Source organism: Nothoprocta perdicaria, unplaced genomic scaffold (genome assembly GCF_003342845.1).
Source record: "Nothoprocta perdicaria isolate Ctin4 unplaced genomic scaffold, notPer1 scaffold_137, whole genome shotgun sequence".
In the NCBI taxonomy this organism is placed as follows: domain Eukaryota; kingdom Metazoa; phylum Chordata; class Aves; order Tinamiformes; family Tinamidae; genus Nothoprocta; species Nothoprocta perdicaria.
In genome coordinates, this window is record NW_020454505.1 from 1,118,870 (window position 1) to 1,136,008 (window position 17,139).

The 17,139-nt window shown below is 37.1% G+C and overlaps 1 protein-coding gene across 5 annotated transcripts in view; it reads left to right on the forward strand.

Moving 5' to 3' along the window:
* DCLK1 (doublecortin like kinase 1) overlaps positions 1 to 17,139 on the forward strand; it is a 228,561-nt gene that overhangs the window by 144,593 nt on the left and 66,829 nt on the right. For all 5 annotated transcript variants that reach the window (XM_026033900.1, XM_026033899.1, XM_026033902.1 and 2 more), the window contains exon 4: positions 14,445 to 14,561. In XM_026033900.1, the coding sequence (XP_025889685.1) occupies positions 14,445 to 14,561 (117 nt within the window). The remainder of the gene's footprint in view (positions 1 to 14,444; positions 14,562 to 17,139) is intronic.

Genomic DNA, 17,139 nt, shown 5'->3' on the forward strand with positions numbered 1-17,139 from the left:
GTCATGTGTTTTTCTAAATAAATAGGTGAATGTAATAGTAGCCTTTAAGTTCACATACACCAGCAATTTCAGCAGCTCGAAAAGCAATCGCACATCAGCTGAGCTGGAGCACTTGCCCATGTGCAGATCATTTAATCTTCTGTTATTGCAGGCTCAGCTAAGCCTTGTTCCACGAGCTCCCTTTTTCCTGGGGATGTGCGCAGGTAGTTGCTGTGACTCAGCTGGCAGTCACTCTGCAAGCTACAATAACCTCATCATCTGCTTCAGCCTTTCTGAAAACTTACTCTTTTGAACGAGCCTAATATATATATTTTTAACCCGAGTCTTTAAGCATGTTGAATTTTCAGCATTGGGTGAAAACCCCCTTTTTCTTACAATCAAATCAGGTGGGTTCTGCGTGTTGATTCCGGGCCACAAGGTGAGTGGGGATCCGGAGCCCTGTGCCCACAGCTGCAGCTGGTACCTCTGTGAAAAACGAAGTGGAAGGAGGGATGCAGGGAGGGTGAGGAACAAGCTGAGCGCAGACGAGCGCTTTGGAGCCACGAAACATTCGCCGGCCCACATGGGAGTCTGCAGGAAAGGGTGGGAGGTTGACGGGTTTTTGGATCTGGCCCCATTTTGTCTTAATCTGCTCTGACTCCCGATCGTTTCAAGGTCCCCCTGTTGTATGTGTGATTTCTGCTAAACATGCAGGGAAATTTTTAAGATCAAGACCATATGATATAGCAAGATTAATCTATCCTTTGGCCCTCACCTCTCCCTCCCACTGGGGGAGAGCTTTGGTTCTGCTAATTTGTCATGTTACTTTTTTCCCTGCCATTATTTTTTTTCCTCCTCATGGTTCACCTATACTGGGGATTTTGGCCCAAATGTTTCTAGCATATAATGGAGATAAATAGAATTCTTCCTGTCCACAACATGAAGTTTAAGACAGCGTTGTTTATTTCACCCAGTTTTAATGTGGAGAATTTGTAAGTCATTTGTAGAATATAAGTGTTTTTTTTTTTTTCATTTTTATTATATATTGTGGCTCAGTGAATCCCTCCAGGTCTGTGAAGCAGATGTGTTAGTGTAGCCTGTATAACAGCTTCACTCCATCCCTTCTTCTGCAATGCAGTCAGGTTTTGAGTTGTTATGATATGCAGTAATTAAAAATTAATAAATAAAATATCAGAAGATAATGAAGCTGCAACCCCCTCTGTCATGTTAAATCATTGATGAGTTGCCTGTGAATAGGAACTGTGACTGATGATGTCTTCCACCTAGAAGTATGATTCGTTTGTGGAACGTTTGTCTAAATTTTTCCATTGTCCTTGCATCAATAGCAAAAAAAAAACAAAAAAACAAAACAAAACAAAAAAAACCCCTTATGTCTCCATAAAATATATATGGATCATTATACCCTCCTGCTTCATCAATCCATTCCTTTTATGTCTCCTGACACTTGAATACTAACTGAAAGTGGACCATTTCTGCAAATAACAGCTACATAATTCTAGTGAATTACCTTGTTTGGTAGTGGTATGTAATTTGTAAGCCTGTTAAAATGAAGAGTTAGGCTTTTTGTGAATAGCTCTTGAGTATCTCTGTTTAAATAAACTTAAATCTCTGCTTTCGGTGTTACAGGTAGCCTATAAAATATAAAATTTGGTGTAGCAATGAAAGAAATAATGAACAAAATGAGAATCTTTGTTTGCATTCATCTGTTTCAAAGCAGACCAGATGTTAATTCAGATATTTCAGTTTCTCCAAGTCTCACTCTGCTGGAAACAGGGTATGAATTCAGTGCTCATGCAGTTTTTGAAAAGTGTCCTTGAGCTGAGCCTCTAGGGATGTTTGCTCTGTGTTCCTCGGACCAGTGAGACTGTTCACTTCAGTCCTGCCGAGCCATAAAATGGAGGGCCAGCTTTTAAATCATGGAAAAGTTATCATTTGGGCTTATCAAATGAAACTGTTAGCAGAAGCAGCGATTTGAGGGAGAGGCAATTTATATAGCAGACTGGTTTCTTTAAGGCATGACGCTTATTTGAAACAGTTCAAGGAGCTAAAATGCTGCTGCTTTTCTTCAGCTGCTCCAGCTGGTCACCGAGGAGCAGCTCAATCTGCCCAATACTCCTTGCCAGGATCTTTTGACCGTGACTGCTGCAGAAACACTGCTTTGTACTTGCAATCCACTTGATGGTGGGTTGAGATTGCACAATCATATACTTGACAGTTCAGTTTACCATGTTCTTCTTTATGCTTGTGCCATCTTATCTATTTATTTGCTATTTTAATATTTTTTTTTTTTTTACTGCTAGAGTGACTTTTCCTTAGAGATGTTTTCCATAGAGAAATATCTCTGGTGGCCTGCTTCTATATTATTGAGCTGCACCTTCTGTCATGTAGATAGCAGATAACACCTACCAGATAGCTTGGTAGGTGTTAAAGAAGAGATTGCATAGAGAGTCTCCAGTACCACCACAGAATTCCTGGGAGATTTGGAGGCTCAAGTATCAAGCACTCTGTTTCAGCAGCGGAGAAGTTTCATATAAACTGACTTACCTTTCTGAGCTTCCTTTTTTGTGTGTGTGTTTGGCTAGGAGGCTACATCCTGCTGGAGTTAATCTGAGGAAATGATATCCCCAGGTCTCTAAACTGCAGTTGCAAGGTAGATAAGCCTCATTAAAAAACTCCCATTTGTTCATAGCATTCTTGCAGTGTAAGAAAACATGCCTGCTCAACACAACAAAGTTCTGGCATCCGGGATTACCTTTTGTCTCCACAGGTTTGCACGCAGGCACATGTAAACTCAGAGCGAGCAAAGCAAGCCCAGCTTGTGGCACCTAAGCAGAACCACATGAGCCCGGCCAGTGGCCCAGCAGCTGGGAGCCCAGCAACGTTTCTGTCAGTGATCCTTCCCAGTTTAGGCCTGGCCACGCTGCACATCTCTCGCCCATCTGTTTGTTTTGCTTGGTGTCACATCACCCCCATCATGAGGCGAGCACACTGCCTCTTGCAGGTCGCCTCGGGGAGAGTTTTCTATTTGTAGGAGATGGTGTCGGAGAAAGTGCAGAGGCTTTTCTGGGGGAGGAACAGACATATGGGAAGCTGGGACTGACATGAACAAAACTACAGAAAGCTAGAAGCGAATTGGAAAGTTACCACAAGGATATTTTGCCTCTTGTTTTTCTACTTTTTTTTTTTTTTTACTTTGCCTTTTATTTTTCTACATTTTTTTTCTATATTTTGATTAAGAACCAGATCAGTGATGTTGATCAGCTCTTCAAAATCTGTGTGGATTAAAGACAGGCGCAGAATGGAAACCTGAAATTTTGGACACTCAATTTTAGCACTTGTATCATCATCCAATTAAATGTTTTGTAACTTTGAACAACATTGCTGTGAATGGCTTGAGTTAGTTTGTAAGAAGTCCTTTTTTTTTAGGATATCTAGGGGAAACAGGAATATTTCCTGTAAATGGAGTTGATGGTTAATTTGTTTTATTTTGGTTTCTGCTGTGTTTGGAAGCCTTGGTGTTTGTTTTTTGAACATATTTTGATTAAAAAAAATCAGAATATTTTTGACAGAAAATTTAGTGTCTCTTTGAGAATATTTATAGAAAATATATTATTAAACAGTGGGTTTGCATCAGGTCTTTACTGCTGGGTGTTTCTTATCTCTTCAGAAACAGCTTCCAAGTCTTAAATCCATTCCAAGACTGAGAATGCACTTGCTTTTAAGTATTGAATAATCCCAAACTTCTAAGCGCATGTTTTACAGAAATATGACTTTTATATAAAGAACATATCTGGAAAAACTGTGGGTGATTCACAAAGAATAAAATGGCAGAACTTGTCAAATTAGTTATTTTCCATCTTTCATAGTTTCTATGTGACTTTAAAGCAGTCCAATATTTTGTCAATTATTATGACAGTCCTCTTCAATTGCAGGGTAGAATTCCATTGCTGTTAAAAAATCTAGAAATGGATATAGTTCGAAGTTTAAATTTTTCAAAAGTTAATGGAAGAAATGCAGGACTAGCGATGGCTCTTGGACATCACTTTGCATAACAGTAATTACAATGCTCATGTAATTCTATATATATATATATATGTGTGTGTGTGTAGTTCATCTATATTTTGTCAATCATTTTAATGACTTTCACTTAATGGAAGCTGGTCAAGTCAAGTTGACATTGTCTAATGTCATTGAGGTGGGTGCAATGCAGTAGTGATATCATCTTACAATGATCCACTGAAATAATATTAGATTTTACCATAAATAATACCTGTAAAAAAGGTAAGAGTGCATTGCTTCTCAGCTATAACATAAGTGAATGTTTATAAATCTGCTACCTATACAGGTAGCAGGTTACATAGATAGGATTATTCCTGGCTCTGTTTAATGCCTCTGTGTTTATTACCATCTAGACCTCAGCTGCTTCCTCAGAAGTGATTTCTGCTGCAGATGTTTTTAGCACATTTTAGTACATTTAGTACATTTCAGAAGGTGATGGACTTTTTCATTTGGACGTGACTGTATAAAGGTTTAAGAAAAAAACAATATCTCTGGGTAGCAGAAAAACAGATTGATCAGTGAGAAGTGTAGATAGGGCAATCCCTCTTGAAACAATTACAGCTTTCACTGTCCTGTCAAAAAATCAGTTTAGATCATTCAAACTAATTCTAAAAAAGAATGAAATCTATGAATATGAGAAACTGTAATCCATGACCATCAGTAAGAAATTCCTTTTTTTTTTTTTTTTTCAAAATAAAGTTTCAGCATATAGTTGTTTTGGAAGAAAATTCATGCATCTTATTGATGTATAAGTAATATCCAACTGGATTCTGGGTTGTCTGTGAAGGAAAAAGTATTTTTTTTTTTTTGATTGGATTTGTATTTCATTTATGCTAGTGCCTGCTGAAAGAAGTTCCTGAAGCTCATCAGTCTGAATTTGGAAGGCAAATACAAGATTTATATCTCAATGATAATTATTTTAATTCTTCCATTAAGGAAGCACTTTACCCACACTATAATGTTCGTGGACTTACAGATAGGTTTACTTTGAAGTGTCTCTCTTTCTTTTACATACCTTTCAGAGGAATCCAGATACAAGTGCTGATAAGTAAAAAAAATTTTGAGCAGCTTATGAGTCATACTAAGACAACTTAATCACAAAAAATCATAGAAGGGATCTGAGAGGTCCCAAGGGAAGACTTGTTATTACTAAAGTGACTTTATAGATTTCTGGCTAATCTGTCTGCATGAAGTTCTAGTTATGGAAATTTCACGAGTTCTGTAGGTGATCTGTTCCAGAATCTACCTATTTTTGCAGTTAAAAACACTCATTTATCTGATTTAGTTTAACTTTTATAAAATAAAAATCGTTCTTCCTTGTCTTATTTGCAATAGAAATAACGAGTGGTAAATCTTTTTCCTTGCTCCTTTTCCCCTCCCTGCATGTGCAAGGGGTTTGGACTAGATGACCTCTAGAGGTCCCTTCCAACCATAAGGATTCTATGATTCTTTTTGGCAGTCATTACATATTCAAAACATTACACCATCTCATCACCTCTTTTCTGGACTAAAGACTATTTTAATTACCTTTCATTGCTTATGTTCGCCAGATTTCTGTTTTTTCTTCTTGTTCTCTCAAGCCCACTCAAAATGAAAGCTTTGACCATAAATAAGGAGGAGTTCTAAGGAGAGTATATTTCTATCAGGTGTCCTCCATGCAGTGTTCCTCTTCATCCCTGCAGGATGGTGATTGCTTTTCTTGCAGTAGTTTGTGTCATATTCAGCTTGTGACCTCTTGCCACCTGTGTGTCCCTCTTCAAAGAAATGTTGTTTATCATTTACAGATCTGATTGATATAGGGAAATTGGGCTCCTACTTTGCTTGTTTCTATTGCTTGTTCTTGCCTGAATGTAGTATTTTGGACTTGTTGAGTTGTATCTTACTTTTATTGTATGACCTCCATGTTTTCAGTATTCTTCTAAATACCATTTATGTTCTTCTGAACTGCTTACAGTTTTACCTATGATGCTATCATCTCCAGATTTAAAATGCATACTGAGCTTATTAATGAAAATATTGAACAAAGCCAGACTCAGAAACAAAACCCTGTTGAACACTCAAATCATGCCCCCCTAGTTTGACAGTAAAGCACTGGGTTGGTCTTACAGATGATATTTCCCTTCATTGCTGTTTCAAAATGTTGACTATAATATACTTTTATCATAGCTCACTGCTTCCCCTGTTATCCTGTTGTAGGAAGGCTTGTTTGATGCAATTTGTTCTTGACCAAACTATTTAGTCTGCTTACCTTTTACTATCTTCTGAGCTTCAAATAATTTCTCGTATTATAATTTTGTATTTTTGGGAAATTCAAGTTGCTACGGCCAATGTTTATCCCATTTCTAAACACAAATACTTGCTTTGCCTTTTCTAAATCTCTCAGAACTTTATCTTTTCTTCAGTTTTGGGGAAAAAGAAGTCTAGTAGATCAAAGATTGTCTCAAATATTTGCCTAATTTTGCCTATTTTGCCTATTCTTCAGGTTTAGTCAATTGGAAAATGTTATCTAAGGATTCTCTGGCATGTTCTATTCTTAATACATTTTACTCCCCTGTTGCTAGAGTTGTCGGCATGATTGCAGGTAATCTTTTTAATGATGACTGAAACAAAAAAAAAAATTAAGCACAGGCAGGGCTTCTCAGATTCATCCTTTTTTAATAATTACTTTTTATTTGTTACTCTTCTCTTTATGTAAGACTCCTAGATAATCTAACAAATTAGCTGTCTAAGTGTCATGAGAATTTGATTTGTGCTTAACCTTTGTGGCAGTAATCTTTATCCCAATGTAGTGGGTTTTGTTTCTTGCAATAAAGATTGATTTTTTAAAACTTTATACTGCATAACAAGGTTGTTAGACTGATAAGTGCATTATAAATATGCAAATTTACTCAAGAAAAAAGCTTCAAAAGCAGAGATAAATAGGACATTCGGCTTAAATAAAATTTTCCTTTCTTCATCACAAATAAAGCTAGAATAAAAGTTCTCAGTTTAGGAGTCTTGTTTAGAATGTGTTTTTAAGTTGACTATCTGGAATAGGTGTTTCTCAGTAATACTTCTGTTCACTTTCCGTATAAAGTCAGTGTTCTGCATATGAAGGCCTTTGACTTGTCTAATTGTGATAGAGACTTAAGTTTGTAAACTTCCAAAGGAGTCACTTGAAATGGAAAGTGTAAAACAAGTGACACTCTTCATACAGCAAATCGTATAATCAAAAACATAGGAATCTATTGGATTGCAACATCTTCACATCTATTACACTGGAATCCCCCTCCCAAAAAAAGAAATATCTGGGTACTTGATACTTAGGAAGATATTGTTAACATTTACCATATGGACTGGATAGGAGAACTGTCTGTTCTCAAAGAACAAGATAATTTTGTAATAGGCGGTATGACAAATATTACCTCCTTGTGCTGAACAAGAAACCCATTATTTTGCTGAACAGGTAAGTTAGAATTTGTGAATGAAATTGTAGTGCCTCTCATCCTCCAATTTCATATATAAACAATGCTAGCAAAAATGCTATCCCAATAGCCTAGATACAGTTAGATGCTTTAATGATGATTGTTTCCCCTGGCTTCAGGAGATGCATTTGAGAGATAAACAACACTTGCTATTACATGCCTTCAAAATGAGTTTTTGTGACAGAAGGCGAAAATATACACGAAAAAAAGAAAGGAAAGCTTTGGTAAAGCTTGCGTAAAACATACAGAGGAAGCAAAGTTAATTAAAATCTCTGTAAGTGAAATAGAATTTGTGCCAATACTTACACATATCTGTAATGCATAGTGATGTATGGTGGTACCTGTGAGAGGTACGCCTAAGTCAAAGACAAATAAAATTCCTATCTCAACTCAGTCTTGAACTGTTCTTAAAAACAAAATGATAATAATGCAGTTTCGGTGACAGAAATTAGTATTTTGGATATGCAAATACATTTGCATATATTCAGTAGAAAATATTTCTATTTCATTTAGGCAAACAGACTTTAATTTCCTTCAATTTTGACTGCCTACAAATGCAGTTATAAAAGATGTTCTGCAGTGTCAGAGAATCCACTGCGGTGATGAGGAATCTCTTTTTACTACTTACTGCCACTGCTGTGGAATAAAGTTTTTCATGATTGCAGATTCCTACTCTGTTGAAAAGTAAAATTTAGTTCCATAATCTTTGTATAGTGGAAAGAATTAAGGTGGACGTTCATGTCAGATGATTCTGAGCAAATAGATGAGGACTTTGGGTGTTGTGGATTAGAGCAGAATGAGGAATTAGTGATAATATATGATATTTAAGTCAGATTCACAAAGACCTTGTGTTTTGTAAATTAGAAGGCATTTATAGAAGGCATATATAGTACATATATCTGAAAACATTTTTAGGTTGGGTGTAGCTGTTTGGATTCCTAACCGTTTCCAGGATTTTCTATTCTATTGAGTTAGAATTAGGCAGAGATGTCTTTAGTTTGTCATATTTTACTGTACACAGCTTTTGGCATGTCAGTGAATCCGTAGCCTAGAAATCAGAAAATAATTTTTTCCACATGAAAGAGAATTTGGATTTTTAAATATTTTATAGGGAGTCATAATCCCAGTCAAAGCATGTTTCTCAGAATGAAAAAAAAGGGGTGAGGGAGGTTAGGTATTTTCCACTACAGGTATTTGGCACACAGATTAAATAGAGAGTGTTCCTAATCTTACAATGAGCAGAAAGCTGGTTGCTGGTAAGATATGAAATCGAAAGATTGGGTATCTTCTAAAATACACACTTCCTATGGCATATAGCTTAGCACCTGGCATAAAACTTTTAAGATTTTGTATTATTTTGCACATACATCACTGTCCATCAGTGTCATAAACACATGGCATGGAAAGACATGCAGAACATAATTAAACTAGGCAAAACCATGACAGCAGAAGATTTGGAATTCCTTAAACCTCCATGAAACACCATTTATCCTTTTTATTTCTGGAAACTGAATGCTAGTCACCCTTTGGAATGTGTCATAATTACAAGTCATATCTGCCTCTGGGTCATCAGTTGAGTTGTATGAACTGCAGAACTGCCAGTACCTACTAGAGGGGATGATAACATTTGCCTTTTGTTGAAGAGAGTTGAAGAGAAACTTAGTTCTGCAAACAGCAGATTACTAGTTTTAATTGAAGGCATGAGTGCAACTGAAAAATAAAATCTTATTAACTGCATTAAGAATTAGCAACATGGAACAAATTGCTCTTAACATTTAAAACTAAAATTAGTATTGCATTTGGCTTAATGATCTACTGTTTGGCCTGAGGACATTGCTGGTGAGGCTAACATCTTTAAGCAGTGGTGAAAGGCCCGAGCCTAAGGCTTACAGTAAAGTGGCTTACCAACGACCGTAGACATCCTTGATCCTCCCTCCTTGCTTATCTGTAGGATACAGCTGTTCCTGAAAGCAAGTTAAATATTCTCATCCTAGAGAAACAGATTGGCAGGGATGCCTCAAAATAAACATCTGTCCTCACGCAGACTTCAAAAAAAATCAAAATGTAACTGAGTGATATTTCAGCTCAGGAAAAACTTGTGAAATTCATACATTCATCTTATGAGTAGTTGGCCATCAATTTTTGATGTCATAGCAGATAACTTTTCACAGTTATCTCTAGAAATATATTAATTTTGATCACTTTCTATCGCAGTTACTGCAGATTACTCTCTAGTGCTTTCTTGCTGTTGTAAAATCTAATGAACATATAACTAATTAAATATTTTGGAAATAAGAACATCACAGGGCAGAAGGTGGGAGGGAGGCAGTGTGATACAATGTGTTAATATCCCTTAATTATCCCATGCAGGAAAAGATCAAGAGCTCACAAGCAGGTATGCTAGTGTTCCTACCAGCTCTATGAGTTTCTACCAGTCATTGACATCTCTGCAGTTACAGGAACGGTCTGTTCTGTATCTTGTCCCAAAGGTGTCTCAGTGATGCAGACTCCTAGCCTTGGGATATTTCCTTTTTTTTTGACGACCTTATTGTTGGTAATGCCCATTAAATGCTTCAGACTTCTCTGGTGATGTTCCCTGCTATAAAGGGACTGCAGTGCTGCACTGTTACTCAGTGCTGGTAGTCTGTGATTCTCCTGCCTTCTTTGTAGTTCAGTCTGTTGTTATACAACAGAACATCTTATTACAAGATGTTTTGGGTGAAAATCTATTCTTATTTATCTGGTATTCTAGGTTAGAAACCAGTAAAGCTTGTGATCAGACCTAAAAGTTGACCTTCTTTAGCTTCACGTTACCATGGATATCATCATTTTGTTTCTTTTAATCTTTTTGGAATGTTTCTTTCCTTGCTGAACATGCTATAGAAACACCTCGTGTTTCTGCTTGCTTGAGTCTGCCCACATGAGTGAAAAAAAGATAGCATAACTTTTCTGTTAGGAGTTGGGAACTATTTCTGATACAGTTTTAGCATCAAAAGAAAATCAGGAAAAATATGCTGGTTTAATTCATGACTTACCAAACACTCATTGTATAGTTATCCAAATATAGTCTGGTGAGGACAGCATATGTATTTATTTCCTTACTCGTGTAAATTCTATGTGGAAAACACGTTTTTTAAAGAAAAAAAGAAAAAAAGAAAAAAAATACAGATGTTATTGGTGCATTCTCACTTGTTCAGTGTGTACACACAGGTTTCCTACAGCAACAGCAGATTATGGTGATGTCTTAGAGGCGGCAAGCAGTGATTATGCAGTTACTGGGTGGGATCTTTGCCTGCAGTAAAATCTAGTTTTCTAAAGTAAACGTGACAACAGAATTGCATATATAAACTGTGCATAGGCATAGATATGTTGAAACCTGTCTGCAAAAGCAGCATGGTATCATTCTGCCTGTCACTGTAATCATTTTAGGCTGTGTATGTAGTATTGTCACAGTGTTCAAAGCCCTGAGTTTCCTGATGCTGGTGGGTGCAACACTGAAGCTTTGCCCATATGCTTATCTGCAGGCCATGTCCTAGCCCATATGATCTTTGAATAAACTTATGTAAACCCTTTGGAAATGTGGCACTTGACAAAACTTGCCTTGGGGTTCACAGTGATTCTTGAACAGACAGAAAATTAGCTCATCTGAACTGTAACCTTATTAAAACTTCAGGGCTTGCAGATTTACTTCTAAAAGGAAAAAAAGAAAAATGTGCCAAAGCAGTTCCAAATGGAGCTTAAAAGGGGTTGTACAGAGAGAAAGAGATAAAAAAAAAAAACACGTCTCAAGCTAAAGGGAAAAAAAAAAGATTTGTGCTGGCAGCAAAGAACCCTCACAGCCATCTCCCCAGAGTTAACAGCATCAGAGACAGTAGAGCAAGGAGAGTAATTAGTACCTTTTACTCAGCACTTCCTAGACCACATCTAGAACACTGTTTGGAGCCCCCAGTTCATGAAAGGCATCAATAAGCTGGAGGGAGTTCAGTGGAGAACCATCGGGATGGGGCAGGATCTGGAGCACTTGTGCTGTGAGGAGAGGTGGAGAGGAGGGTCTGTTTTTTTCCACCTGCAGCAGGGATGTCTTTGGGGGTCTCTCAGTCTCCCAATGCCTACAGGGATGTAATCAAGAGGCTGGAGCCAGGCTCTTGACAGTGATGAATGGTGGAAGTATGAGACATGATGGTTACACTGAAACAAATGTTCAGAATGATCTTTATTATCATGACAGCAGTCAGGCACAGGAAAAAGTTTCCCAGGGACCTTTCTCTGTCTCCATCCTTTGGGAGAGCAAATATCCAACAGGATAAATCCCCAAGCAACATAAACCAGCCTCATTGGTGACCCTACATGGCGCAAGAGGTTGGACTAGACACTACCTGATGTCTAACGTGAGTTATCCTGCAGTCCTGTGAACTTATGGAAACTGGCCAGTTCTCAAATGAACATCTCAACAGAGGAATTTTTGTATACATTTCTCCTCCCATGGGGGAGTATGTCTTGCTGAAGAGGCAAGACCAAGGAGGAAGGTGGTGGCAGGATGGAGTTAGCTGCTGCAGTTTAGGTGACCCACATCTTCCTTGCTCATGTTTGACAAACCCAAAGGGATGATGCATAATTTTTTTATTATTGATCTTCTTGACATCTGTGAATGAATGAGATGAAAGTGCTGTTGTGAATATTTTCCTAGACAGCATTTAATCAGCACGGTAGAAAAATTAACATGCCTATGCATCTAAAATAACATACCCGTGCATTTAGATGCTTCTTGCATACCACTTTCCACGTGGCCTTTTCCAACATTGTAAGGGAGGATAGACTTTCTAATGCAGAATCTTATCTCTAAACTCATTCCAACTCTGTGTGCATATAAGGTATTCAGAGAGCTTAAATAAGTATTATTAACTGTAATGAGCTGAGAGTTAAGATTTGACGCAAAAGGATGTAAGTATTATGCTCTTATATGTTGAAAGTAGAGGAAAGCTTCTTATATAGTAAAGTATATTACAGATATAGTGTTTTTTTCTTCAAGTTCATCATTGCTACTAAGCAAATATCATCTGATCATATTTGCTTGATTGATTCATTTTTCTCTTAGTCTTTTTGTCTAAGTGACTATTATAATGTTCAGTTATGTTCCGTACTGATTATTGTGGATAGGGATCCACACTGGAATCACCTATTAATTTTATGAGGAAAAAAAATTATGAAAACAAACAGATGTTCAAGTGTTTGAGCATTTTAAATATTTACAAGAAGAGTAAAGCACCTCTTTGCTTTTGATATTTGCTCAGTTTGTGGAGCAGCAGTTTATGCAAACACATCAGGGCAAGATTTCTCCACTAGTTACCTAGCAGAGTCTAATTGAAAGTGGTCATATGGCTCCTCCTGTTTTCAATTTATAATTTCCTCTTACAACAGAGTAAGTGCATTTTACCCATTTTCACTCACTGGTGGGTAAAAAGAAGGAGATTAGTCATCACATAAAATATCAACAGAAAGAAACCAGCTGCTACTAGACGTTAAGAAGGTGGGACAATTTGGGAAGAAAACCATGTCTGGGAAGACTAGGGCTTTTTCTCTGGTGCTTTCTCCTCTCAGCTGTGCTGAGCAGTGCTGTGGTAACGTGTCGGTTCTCGCTTCCATTTCCTTCAACAGCTTGCCACCAGGCAAACGGTGAAGATAGCCAAGAGAAACACACCTTGTGACATCATTCTCTGGTGGATACATTAAAGTTAATTAGTTATGCTCAATTTTCTTTCTTTGTTCTCCACTCTGTCTAAACTATGTTTCAGGCTCCACTGATGATAGATGAAGACTAAATAATATGCAGGCTTGTACGGAGCATTTTCTGACTAGGGAGATTGAAAAAAAGAAGTCTTATTTATTTCTCTTAACCAATTTAGGGGAACATAAAGTAAAATTTTATTTCATGGGGAAGAATATGAGGAACAAGTTTGATATAGAAATAAATGCTTATTGATGTATTTTAAAACAAGCAAAATACACTGATTTGACAGGTGAACACAGTATAAACATTGGTGCAGACTTCTAATTGCATGTTGACTAAAAAGTCTAAATCTTTTTCTTTTTTTTTTTTTCTTCCTGACTGTATAATATATCTGGTGATTAATTTAATATCCATTATGACTGCAAGACATCAACTTTATGCACACTAAGTTCTTTTATCCTCAGGCCAAGAACCATTTTGCAGGCGTAATGCAAGACTGCCTACAGAGCTGTGTGGGTGTATATAAGCTCTAACCTGAACATCTTGCAGTGTTCCCAAGTGGGAGGGTAATTTTGCCTCTTCATTGATTTTACTGATGTCTCTTATGAGCAAGTAGTGCCATTTCCCTCAGCCAGTGATGAATTGCGTGTGCCATACAATGTGGGCTGTTGCTCACCGGAGGATTAAGCAGGAGCAACAAACCTGCTTCTCTTTCCTCAGACCTTTCCTGAGTGACAGACACCTGCGTCATCCTGTTCAGTCTTAACATTTTGATCTCTCAGAGCAGCCCTCTGGTTCTTCCACAAGAAGCTGTCTGTGCTAGCAAAAATGCTTACATTGCAACGGGAGCATTTGCAACAAAACACGGGGTTACTTGGGCTAAAATCTGCAAAAGCAAATAAGTTTTATGTGTAGTCTCAGCGCTGCTAAATTATGCTGGTTTTAAGTACCTGCAGTAACCATGGTATCTAAAAGTTAGAGTTACCGCAGCAGTTCCTTGGCTGTGCACTGGTACATACTGTACTTAGTTTTTAATGGAGCCATCTATACAAATTTTACATTTTCACATAAAACTCCTTAAAATGAATGAAAACAAGCGTGGGCTAAATGTTTGTGCTTTTCAATGCTTTTTCTGTTACAGGATCTTGCTGGCTTTCTTAATTGCTAATATATGCGGTTTCTTTGTCTTCTAGAATGTCGGGTAGTGAAATCCACTTCCTACACCAAAATAGCTTCAACTTCCCGTAGGAGCACCACCAAGAGCCCGGGCCCATCTCGGCGCAGCAAGTCTCCTGCCTCTACCAGCTCAGGTAAAGCAAGCAAGAATTGTTTCTTAATATTAACAGCTAATGTCTCTGGATACAATCGGCAAAGTGCTTCAGATTCTGTGTTTCTGGCAAAACACTGTATTCGTAAAGTAGCTGACAGAGCTGACAGGTAAAATTCACTTGCTTTCTAAATCACATCTGAGATGAAGTGTCTCCAAGTGGTGTGAAGTGTCATACCAAAGAACTCTGCATTGTTTTATAGATTGTACTTTGGCAATGTCATGGTTCATTTTCCTTTTTTTTTTTTAAATTTCTTTCCTTTGCATCATTATTATCACAAACCTAAAGACTAAAGAGATATACATTGTGCTAGGGACTGCATAAACACAGTGTAGAAAGTAGTCCAGGCTGCACAGTGGAGACTCTGGTTTGTATTTGCATCCTGCACCATAAGGTTTTCAAATGGAAGAGAGGTGGTAATTGGAATGACCCAGGTGCTCCAGCCAGTTTCAGAGAGGGGAGGTACAAATCAGCCAGCTCAATGTATTTCCAAGAGGTCTACATGGAGCAGCAGAGCATCCTGCTTCACGGGAGGAGGGAATGGGGGAGATGCAATGAGAGGGGGAGGCGTAGATGTGGGGAGCAGGGCTAGGAGGCCTCCTACACATTCTCAGAACAGCAGAAATGAAGAAGCCTACAAAGAAATAATGGCTTATAGTCTCTTCTTGTGTTCTTTCATAAAGGTACATTAAGCAGTTTTCTTTGTGGGCAGGTAGAACAGAGTTAAATTAAACTTTAGTAAGGGAGGTGATATTTAGTGAGCAGATGCTATGGACTCTTTTTTAATCAATATTAATTTACGATATGATTGATAGAGCCTGAACTCTGTATGTGCATTTCTGTGTGGAATAATTCTCCTGCTGTGCATAAACAAATGTTTCTGTCAAGTATGTGACTGACAGCATTTTTGATACCTTGGCTACATGCTACTTTATTGGTTGTGTTTCAAAATAAATAGTAACATTGTTACTAAAACCTGCAGGAGAAATGAACATGAGTAAATTCTAATTTCCTGCAATTTAATTTGACTAGTCTCAGCAGAATGCCTTAACTTGTTTAACCACTGAAAACGATCAGAAGATTCTTTTACAGCTTATGAAAAAAAGAATACTTTCATCATGCCACAGTGATAATTAATACATCATTAAAATTATAATAAGAAGCGTGGTAATGGAAATATTAAAAAAAAACAGCGTTTTGGAAGGTTCAATGTTAATGACAGATTTACCTATTTTAAACGCATTTTATTATTTTATTAAAAAAGAAAGAATGACTTTGTGGGAAATGAACATATTATAGTCTGTCAAAACTAGGTGTGTGACCTGCCCCATCTGACAGCATGATTGGAGCATTGTACTGAGGAAGATTTCCCTAGAAAAAGATACTGGAAGAGGTCCTACAGAAATGTATAGGATGCCGGCAGCACACCTGTTAAAGGATAGGAGCCTATAATTTGTTACAGCTTAAAAGGGCAACAATTTAAAATGTTTCTTTAAAAATTTACTTCATTGGGAATATGGTTTTGATTTGGTTGTTTCTAACTTCTGTGTTTGCTTTCTGCAAACAACAAAGAATAACAAAGTTGTGTGAATGTTCCAAAAAAAATTTCAAATCTGAATATTTGCATGAATATTTACATCCATATTACTGTCATAAAAGAGGTCAGTATTATATGAGTAGGTACTTGCCCTTAAGAAGAATTGTTTTTAGGCCACATTAAAAAATCGATAGATTTTAAAAATACACAGCTTGATATGATACAATGTACTATAAAAACCAGCAGCTGGAGTAAATGAACCAGGCTAAATCAAACATTTATCTTGAAACATAGCTATTTTTTTGCAATTAATATGGCTGTTGCTGTCTCAAGGTAGAGAAGCCTGCTCCTAATTGAAAATAGTCATTGTTTAAATAGTCTCCTTTGGTCCTTTATATATTAAAAAGAGTTTGAAAGGAGAGGAAAAAAAAATGCTAGTTTGTTAAACAAAACTCCAAATGCTAGCATTTAGTGCCAATATTATATAGTTTCACTATTATACTTTCCAGTAGACCTAAAAATACTGCCTGTTTTTCTACTTACATACACGACAGGAGCAGAATATAGAAATTATTATCTAGTGCACATACCTATGGATACTTTTTTCCATATTACTTACATATTAAACTTCTGAATATTAGAGTCTTTTACTGTCATTGTTGTTAATGCTGAGTATATATATGTGGGGATTTTTTCTTATATACTTATATACTTCAAGCTGCTTTCAGTTTATCTTTAAGTTACCACTAGGAAATTTTCTTTTATTAGACATAAACATAAAAAGCAGTTGAGAAGCAGGGTAGGTTCCTTGCTCAGAACACAGACAATACATATATTCAAAACATATAACAATACATATATACAAAAACAAAAGCATGTACATGTAGAGGACCTTCCTCAACTATCAATTTGTAAAGTTTTCTGCATCATAAAAGATAGGCAGAAAGTTGAGAAGAGTAGGAATATGGGGCAGGCAGAAAGCATTCCTGGCAGTGTGCCCCTGAGAAAAAGCCAAGTGAGAGA